Raw genomic sequence first — 9,870 nt, forward strand, 5'->3', positions numbered from 1 at the left:
ATGGTTTTTGGGCTTATGATGGATTGGGCCGAAAACGAGTTGAATACATCCTGAGAATAAAAGAAAAAGTATTTTATTTTTCTAGAATATATTTTCTAGCTTAAAATAAATCTAGAAAAATCTAGATAAATATTTTAAACCATAAAAAATATACCATAAGGATCCGAAAATTTTTGGGAAAAATCTTAGGGCACGACGAGTCCAAATAAAATAGTTAAAATTTGCAAAAATTATTTTAAGACCTTCCAATAAACAGATTTAGCTCAAAGAAAAGAGAGAATAAATGCCATAAAAACTTTAGATCTGCCCTATTATTGGATAATAAATATATTATAAAAATTATTCATATTCTAAAATTAAATATTGTAAACGGTCCCATAGATAAACGGGTATAAAGCAGAGCTTACCTTATCGTCTGCCGTCCCCCTTGCCCGGTAACCATCCATGGCCACTGCTCCCTTGGCCTCTCGCTCCCTCTTGGCCCCGGCCCAGCAATCCCATCCACGGCTGCCCGCCTCCCTCCGCCTCGACCTCTCCTACCACAAGCAACCTTCCGCCAACCCGAAGCGCCGCCGACACCATGCCCCGTTGCATCCGGCCTTCTCTGCAGTCGCGCGGGGCCGTGCCAAGAAGATCCTCATACCGGACACCGATGAGCCGGCCGCCGGAGTCCGCGTCACAGATCGCGGCCTGTCTTATCACCTCGACGGCGCTCCATTCGAGTTCCAGTATAGTTACACTGAGGCCCCACGCGCAAGGCCCGTTGCACTTCGTGAGGCCCCGTTCCTGCCGTTCGGGCCCGAGGCCACGCCACGCCCTTGGACGGGGAGGAAGCCGCTGCCAAAGAGCCGCAAGGAGCTGCCAGAGTTTGACTCGTTCGTGCTGCCTCCACCTGGCAAGAAGGGGGTGAAGCCCGTGCAGTCACCGGGGCCGTTCCTCGCCGGGATGGAGCCGAGGTACCAAGCGGCATCCGGAGAGGAGGTGCTCGGGGAGCCCCTCACCAAGGAAGAGGTTGCCGAACTCGTGAAAGGGAGCCTCAAGACCAAGCGACAGCTCAATATGGGTGGGTTCCCTCTCGCCGTGGATTCGACTGTGTCGTAGGATTAGGATGGCTTTCTGGGGGTGGGTTAAGAAGCATTGATTTGTCACTCTTGGAGTTTCGCCTGCTTTAATCTGTGGTCACCTTTTGACTTCTGCAGGTAGGGATGGTTTGACCCACAATATGCTGGAGAACATTCATTCACATTGGAAGAGGAAGAGAGTTTGCAAGATAAAATGCAAAGGTGTCTGCACAGTGGATATGGATAATGTCTGCCGCCAGCTAGAGGTAATTAGCTCATTATCCTTCTTTTTGGTTTAGTTTGTGTTAGTCGAGCTGAGTCAGTAGTGATATAAATACAAAAATAGAATGTAATCCAATGAAGGTTTGAAAATAACAATAGATAAGTAAATTCCTGGAGAGGCATGCAGAACTTGCAGTGCCTGAAGACCAAATTACGCCATTGGCATGCAGGGTTTTCTGCTCTTTGGTCCCAAGGTACAACCCAGGCACGCCCCTCCAATAGCAGTCATGGATCAACAGATCATTGCCAAACTCCTCAAGCCATGTATTTTAGGAAACAACAGTTTTTGAAGGATTGTCTATTTTGGGTATCTTTATGTGTATTAGGATACCGAAGTTGTAAAGAATCATACTAGATCTTGCCTTGTGATTCTCTCTCCGAGAACAAGTAATCGGATAGTTATAAGTTGTGTTGGAAGTTAGCTTGTTGATTACTTGGTCTTGGTGAACAGGCATGATCTTAGTTAGTAAGTAGGATTAGCTGGTTGCTAAGTTGCTTCATGATAGGTCTTTCAGTTGCAAATTGCCAGCTCAATGCCAAAGAACAGGGTGTTTTTCAAGGACCCGTGGACATGTTCTAGCCATACAAAAAAAATAAGATTATAAGTTAGTAATGGCTAACTTGAAACAACCGCTAGGGAAAGATTACTTTAGCTAGTAAGTATATTTATTCACTTCTTCCGTTCCAAATTATAGTTCACTTTAGCTTTGTCCTAAGTCACACTACTCTAATTTTTATCAATGTTCAAAAAAGGCGGTTCTAGGCGGCCGCCTAGGCGCAACTAAGCGCTAGGCGAGGGGGTTCCACCTAGCTTTGGGGGTAGGCGGTCCCCTAGGCGGCGCCAGCTCGTCGGGGGGCAAAAGGATGGCCGGAATTCCATCCCTGGTGGCCGCCGTGCAGATCCGCCAGGCAGGGACGCGTGGGGGAGGTGGGGACACCATGCGCCGGCGAGGGAGGAAGGGACATCAAGCGGAAGCGGCGGCGGAGGAGGTGAGAGCCTGAGAGGAGGCGGCGGCGGCGGCGTGCTTATGCACTGGGCGGCGGCGCAGGAGGCTGAGGCGGAGCAGGTGGCGGAGGAGGTGGCGGAGGAGGAGGAGGAGGCATGTGCGGGCGGGCGGGCGATGTCGTCCTAGGCAACTGAGGAGGAAGCAGGGGTGGGAGGGTGGCGGCGCCTGGGCAGTAGAGGAGGCGGGTGGAGGAGGGGGCAGGGTGGGGAGCTGATAAGGTTGAGGCTAGGGATAAGGTGGGGTTGACTGTTGAGACTCGGGTGGGCAGTTTGGATGGGCCTTCTATCTAACTTTAGGCCCACTATTCTCTGGTTTTCCTTTTGTTTAAGAGATAGTTGATGTGTATGACAAGAAATGTCTACATATACAGCACCGCCTAGAAAATCGCCTTGAAAAGCCTGGGCTCGACTAGGCTCGCCTAGGCTCTAGGCGGTGGGTCACCGCCTAGATACCGCCTAGCGCCTTTTTGAACATTGATTTTTAACAAGTTTTTAGAAAAATATATGGACATCTATATTACCAAAATAAATGCATAATCAAAACTTATTTCATGGGGATTTAATGAAATTGATTATATGTTGTAAATGTTGGTGTTTTCCCCTATAAATTTGATCAAATTTGGAGAAGCTTGACTTAGGACAAAGCTAAAGTGAATTACAATTTGGAATGGAGGAAGTAGCAATTAAGTTTCTAGAAAATTTTAATTGTTTTAAGGGGGAAAATAATTCTATGAATATATTTTGCTAACAATCCCCCACAAAACGTTAAAACTTTTCTTCAAAAGCGTGCTAGCACTAGATCTAGAGCATGCTAATCCAAGCCTTGAACCATATTTCTTTTCCGGGCTTCTGCATCTAGAGCATAACAGAAACGAGAAGTTCTATGCTGATTCAGCAGGGTTGCGTGATTATTGCCGTGCACTTTCATGGCAGCTCACAGGGATTTGCCCAATTCCTATGGCCATTGTCACATGACTACTCTGACATAGGTGAATTTCGCAGAGGGTGTACAGTACAGAAATACAACTTATAAGATTATGATCTTGTAGCTCGCTAAGTAGCACAGCAAGCCAAGTAGCACAGCTGCACTTTAACTTGCTTGCATTTTGCTTGAAGCAACTGCAGCTGCAGCCGTAAAGTAGCACGGTCGATCAGGCTAATAATTTAACCTACCTGTACCTTCTCAAGCAAGTCACCATAGGGAGGAGCATATAGTAAAAGTGCTCAAGGTTATCCTAGTAGTTTTGTTAACCCTCTGCACTGATGGTATGGAGCCCATGGCAAAGAACAAAACTACAGGCTCTGCTCACATCCCCTTATATGACAGAATGTAGATCTTGAAAGATCCATTTATACTTACCAACTCAATCAAGCTAGCTTTGTGAAAGACATCACCTTTTCTTTATATATCACTTGCTTTTATTTCACGCTAGTGCATGCCCATGACTGGTCAGTCAATTTGTGATGTGGCTTTCCTTACAACAGGATTTGTAGCCATTTCCATAGCCAGGATTTTAAGCTCAATAGATCATCACCTGCAAGGTAGAAGCACTGAAATATGGTGACCTGCTTACACAAGCACCTAGTATCCCACCAGCATAATGTAAGTAGGACATATAGCCTTGAACCAAAACTGCAACACTTAGCCATTTTTTAGGTACCTGGAAGAGCGTACTGCATTGATATTATATAGGCATAAATGGTTTCAATTAGTAAGAACTTTTAGATTTCCTTTTCTTTAATATGCCATAATTATCAGGCATATATATAGCCATGAGGCAATGACTGAATATGACATGTGTCGGTAGGCTCTGTTCATTCCTTGGTCGACTGTGTGCACATGGTGGATAGCTGATGCTGATGTGGCGTTGATCAGCAAGGAGATGAGAACTCAGAGGAATGTGATGAGAACTAGATTAGTTTGCGATTGCTTGATTCTACCATGGTGATACCGCCAGCATTATAGCCAGCCAATTTACAAAAAGACTCAACAAGGCAATCTATCCTAAATAGACTCAAAACTAATCTTAACTGAATGGTAAACTGAGTCCCTCGAACAAACTAACCCCACACTGACTCTGTACACCTAATCTTTGTGTCTGTGGACTCTTCTTCTTCCAGACAATATGAGACCAAGAAATTAATGATGCTGAAATATGTGTACTTAAAGCTGAAGGGTACAACAACTAAAAGATATTGCACTTATTGCCAAACATCTGACGTACCTTATAAACATGATCACTATGGAATTATGAAAGTAGAACAAGGATTTTTCCATGATTGAAAAGACAACCAATAACATCCAACTCTCCATAGTTAATATAGTAGTATAGCAACATTACTCTTTTCAAGAAGCATAACACATATGACATACCCTCTATTCAGAAGATATAAGCATCATGTGTTTGAAGTGGGAGACAACCAATACAGAAACCAAGTGAACCAGGTGAAATTGAAATAGTATATTAAGTAATGCAAAAATTATTTTTGCAATGACTATGCGTACTAAACCATGTCTTTCTTTCTGATGTGATCAAAACCCATGCGCTGTCTGTCGCAAAGTTGTGCATTTTTTGCTGATGTAGGACTCCACAATCCTGAGTTCTGACTCACAACATACAGATGCGGCGCTGTCTGAACCCTGTTCGTGACACCATTTCACCTTTATTTAACCACCAAAAGTGTTGATCGAAATTTCATTGCTAAACGCAACGAAATTATAGCAGTTTCCATGTTAATGGGAGTTTAACAACTACTAAGAGCTACTAAGCAAGCATCTAAATAACCGAACTACGGCACAGAGGGCTCCATCCTGAATAATCATACTTCCCAGATAAATGGTACCTGACATTTAAGGTAGCATAATCTTGTTCCTGCAGTTGCACAGTTCTTATCCTTTTTTGATAACTTCGTCTTATACTTCAACAGGACACCATTTCACCTTTATTTAACCACCAAAAGTGTTGAACGAAATTTCATTGCTAAACGCAACGAAATTACAGCAGTTTCCATGTTAACGGGAGTTTAACAACTACTAAGAGCTACTAAGCAAGCATCTAAATAACCGAACTACGGCACAGAGGGCTCCATCCTGAATAATCACACTTCCCAGATAAATGGTACCTGACATTTAAGGTAGCATAATCTTGTTCCTGCAGTTGCACAGTTCTTATCCTTTTTTGATAACTTCGTCTTATACTTCAACAGGAAAAAGTTGGAGGAAAAGTAATACACCGCCAAGGGGGTGTCATATTTCTTTTTCGTGGTAGAAACTACAATTACAGGACTCGTCCATGTTTTCCGCTTATGCTCTGGAAACCTGTTGCACCAGTGTACCCTCGCCTTGTTAAGAAGGTCCCAGATGGCTTAACTCCAGATGAGGCCACAGAAATGCGCACGAGAGGACGTCAATTACCACCAATTTGCAGACTTGGTAAGGCCAATTTTCCTTCTGCGTGGCGTGTTCGTGAAACTTCTTGTTTTTTTTTTCTGTGTAATGGTTGCTTTGAAGTTTGAGCTATTCTGAATTTTGGATATGCAGCAGATTTCATGGCCCCCTGTTTGTGTTTAATTGGGAAAGCACTACCTAGAAAATCCAAAATGATATCGCATGGAGAATGAAACACGCTCCAAAAGACATCTAGAAAAATGAGGGAGTATAAAAAATAAAGGAATGTGAAAACTGAGTATAAAAAGAAAGTAATGTTAAACTACCAAAAGTTGATGGCTGTCATAAAATCTATAACTGCCAATTAGTATGCTGAACCATAGTTTCTTGGACTAGGCCACATTAGTGTCAATTGTTCCATCCCTTTGATATATTGTGTAAGGCTTTGATGCACGCATTCTGGTTTTCATGGCTTCCTCCTGTTTTGTACCACTATGTGGTGAGAATGACCTTTCGATGCCATCAGCTCATTGTCCACAGACGGTGATCTTTCAATCCTCTAACTCACTGTGCACTGGAAGCAACAATTTCATGAGTACAATGCTTAGTAGATTAACGTTTGAAGAGCATATACTAATGCTTAATTCATCGAAAAGTCCCTTGGTATAATGTGGAACATGCTTTTTCTGTATGTGTCATTGCTTGCGAAGCCTGAAGGTAATGTGTGGCTGATTAAACGGTGGACTATACAGAGGTTTAAAGTTCTACCAAACTGGGCAACAATTCGGCGCACCTGCACCAACAAAACCAAAGAACAGGCGCGATTAGTGATGGCAACCACTGACCAAAGCCTGCCAGAGAGAATCCTTGCGCTCCGCCATCTCCCTGGAGTGCGGAATGGCAGTTTCTACCCCTCACAATCAAGCAGATGCCTCACAGATGGATGGAAATGAATTGGAATCAAGCAACAGCTGACTATAGCCTGGCTGACTGAGGTGGTTCCAGGAGGAGCACCCGCTGACACGACTGGTTCTACAACTGAACATGTGTCGGCGGACCCTAAGGATACTGAGGCTGCTTGTAATGGCGAGCTTTGTGGCCTTCACTCTTACAACGGTAGCAGTTAGATGCATTCTTTCAGTTTGCAGAGAAGTGCTCAACTGGGAAGCAGTTGAAGCACCAACCAATCAAATCAGCAGGCACCTGGTGTGCGCTTTGACGCTGAGAATTCAGTGGGGGTGGAGAGACCTGATGCCAGTTTGGTGATAGTGGAGGAGAGGCATACTGTGGTGGCGACCGGTGAGAACGCGGACAGTGCAGAAAATTTGAGTGAGATAGCCTCTCCTCAGCTCCATTCCTTGAGGTGGCTTGCTCGTCTCTATGCACGCCTTCACATGCTTGGGAGATGGGGACAATGCCCGATGGGCGAGGGCTGCCGTCGGTCCCGGTGGCAGTGGAGAAGGCAGGGAACTGACTGATGGGGCGGCTACCAATGGGGAACAGTAAGTGCTTGTCCCTGTGGCGGAGAGGGCAGCGACTGGTGGTGAGTAGACCCCATCAGGGGTTGTGCAGCAGCTACCTATCCTTGAGGTGCCCACCTTGCCTCCCTGCAGAGTATCTGATCGGCAGCAGCGGGTGCGGGGTGTGCAACAGCCAACAGCCTTCCTTCTAGGGTTCCATTGGCTTTTTGGTGGGCCATTAAATTGTGCAAAGAAGCTGGGCCATGGGCCATGCGCAGGGTTGTCCAGTTTGTTTTCTGAGGACCTGGAGCGTCTGGCACTGGCCTATTTGTCACCTAGGCCGTCCCCAACATTTCCCATGCATGATTAGAGAGAGAGCATGAACCATTTGATAGCTGTCCTATACTCCTGTTGCAGGTTCTCATACGTTCCTTAATGCTGTGCAAACTATATCAACAACAACATAGCACATATGTACATTGTATCATTCAGTAATTGTACATTCCTAACTCTTTCTCACTCATGTTACTCGTCCAATTTTTTTGTAGGGAAAAATGGTGTTTACATTAACCTTGTGAAGCAAGTTAGAGAAGCATTTGAAGCATGTGATCTTGTCCGTATTGATTGCTCTGATCTTAACAAAAGTGATTGCAGAAAAATTGGAGCTAAACTTAAGGTTCGAAAAATCGTGAAAAATAATATTAGGTTATGGATTATTTTGTTCAAAAGTTGATGAACTTACCTTTGCAGGATCTAGTTCCCTGTATCTTACTGTCTTTTGAGTTTGAGCATATACTGATGTGGAGAGGAAGTGATTGGAAATCAGCTCTTCCTCCATTAGAAGAAAATAATTTTGAAGTTACAAAGGCGCAAGAATGTTTTATTATCAAAGAACTTAATGAAAAGGATAGACGTTCAAGAACTGTTCTGACCCAGATTGAGTTGGCGGGTATTGCAACATCTCAGAAGAACTGCAACTTGGGTGAAGGTGAAGAAAAATTGAAAGATACCATGAAACCTAATCATGGCAGTGATATGGTGCTGAGTTCTGCAATGGAAGTCCCTGGATTGTTTCATTCTACAGGTATACCTGTAACTGAACCCTCAGCAGAAGCTCCGACAGAATGTTCACCATTAAATCCAGTATGTGATTTTATGGATCCATCCCTGAAGTCAACATTGAATTGCCAAAGTGTCCCGTCAGACAAGAGTGAAAATAGAGGTCTGGTTGAGAAGTCTCTTGATCATTCTGCAAGATCTGAACACTGTCAAGATTTGGAACCACACGCTGGCGTAACAAGCATAAGTCATGATCTGGAGACTCAGAGGAATTGTAGGTCCAAAGTGCCTTCCTATATGGTGGGAGTGTTGAGTCTTTTGGAACAGGCCATTGACAGTGGCAGGGCACTTGTTCTAAGTGAAGATGAGTTAGTTAATTCAGATCTAGTCTATCAAAAGTGTGTTGCATTCACAAAGTCAATTCCGCGGGGACAGGTTTCCAAGTATACTCAAAGTAAGTCCAGTGCCAGGAGAAATGGGCCAGACAAGCATATAAGAACTAAAAAGCATCTTGTAGAAAATAAACTATCCAGCAGCCATGTTGAGAATAAAGATAATGCCAATGGAGGATTGGCAGTGCAGAAAAATGGCCATGAACAAGAGTTTCTATCGGATGTGGTTCCACAAGGTACCTTAAGAGTAGATGAACTAGCAAAGTTACTAGCTTAGAGGTCATTGTTCTTTTACCAGCCATAAAGACTGGTACTACTAAGACATCCTTAGTTTCACGTGCAAAAAATGCATGTACTGGTTGGTTGAAAACAGGTCTGCTGTGTCACGGTGATGCTATTTTAACCTGTGCGACACAAACCACATTAAGAATATGTTTTCGGTCTGATTTTAAACCGCAAGTAGCCATTATGTTTTTTACGGAAACAGTAGGGGAGGTAATTTTTTTTTTGAAATTTTTGAGAGACATTATTTTGAGGGAAACAACAGGCCCCTACAGAAATTTTCACTTATCTAAGGAAGACCAATTAAGAGAAAAAACTTTGGTGCGACCTGCCGACAATCATGGGGAGCCATAGCATTTCCGTCGTCCAACTGATCAACGAGACACCTTAAAAGATCATGTCCTGCCTTTTCTCCGAGCTCTTTTCCTGAACCTCGCAACCGGCGCCCTCTCTTTTCTTTCTCTCTCTCCGTTACCTGCAGATCACATCCACCACCGCAACCTGTTGGGGATTTTTACTTCTCCAGACAGAGGAGAGAGAGCAGGAAGGTACGAAGGATAAACATGAGAGGTATGATGGTACATATCGATAGAGCAAGTGAGAGGTGAGTCTCCTCTACTCATGCCCCTAGGTTCTTTACACAGAAGGGAGGATGATAATTTGCACCTAAACTTTTGGTAGGTACAACATTCTTAAATAGATCCTTGAACCTTTACACGAGACTCACTTCTACATTGGCTGGATCATTCTTCCAAAAGTAGCCCCTCAACTACTTTGGTTTGATTGGTACAACAATGCAAAATAGTTGTCGGTGTTTTACCGCCAAGCCCACCGAGGGATACCCCGAGATAGAAAGTTATAGGTGAGTTGTCGCCGAGATCAGGAACTTGAAGGTGCAAGGAACGTAAAGATTTAGACAGGTTCGGGCCACGAGGTATGT

The 9,870-nt window shown here is 44.1% G+C and overlaps 1 protein-coding gene across 1 annotated transcript; it reads left to right on the forward strand.

Annotated features, from left to right (window-relative positions):
• Nucleotides 1-425: 425 nt before the first annotated feature.
• Nucleotides 426-9,107, forward strand: LOC112892904 (CRS2-associated factor 1, chloroplastic-like). Its single transcript, XM_025959996.1, has 5 exons — nt 426-1,063; nt 1,200-1,327; nt 5,557-5,782; nt 7,746-7,873; nt 7,948-9,107. The coding sequence occupies exons 1-5, from the start codon at nt 445-447 to the stop codon at nt 8,923-8,925; spliced, it is 2,079 nt and encodes a 692-aa protein (XP_025815781.1). The 5' UTR covers nt 426-444; the 3' UTR covers nt 8,926-9,107.
• The last annotated feature ends 763 nt before the right edge of the window (nt 9,108-9,870 follow it).

This window comes from Panicum hallii, chromosome 5, assembly GCF_002211085.1.
Source record: "Panicum hallii strain FIL2 chromosome 5, PHallii_v3.1, whole genome shotgun sequence".
NCBI lineage: Eukaryota > Viridiplantae > Streptophyta > Magnoliopsida > Poales > Poaceae > Panicum > Panicum hallii.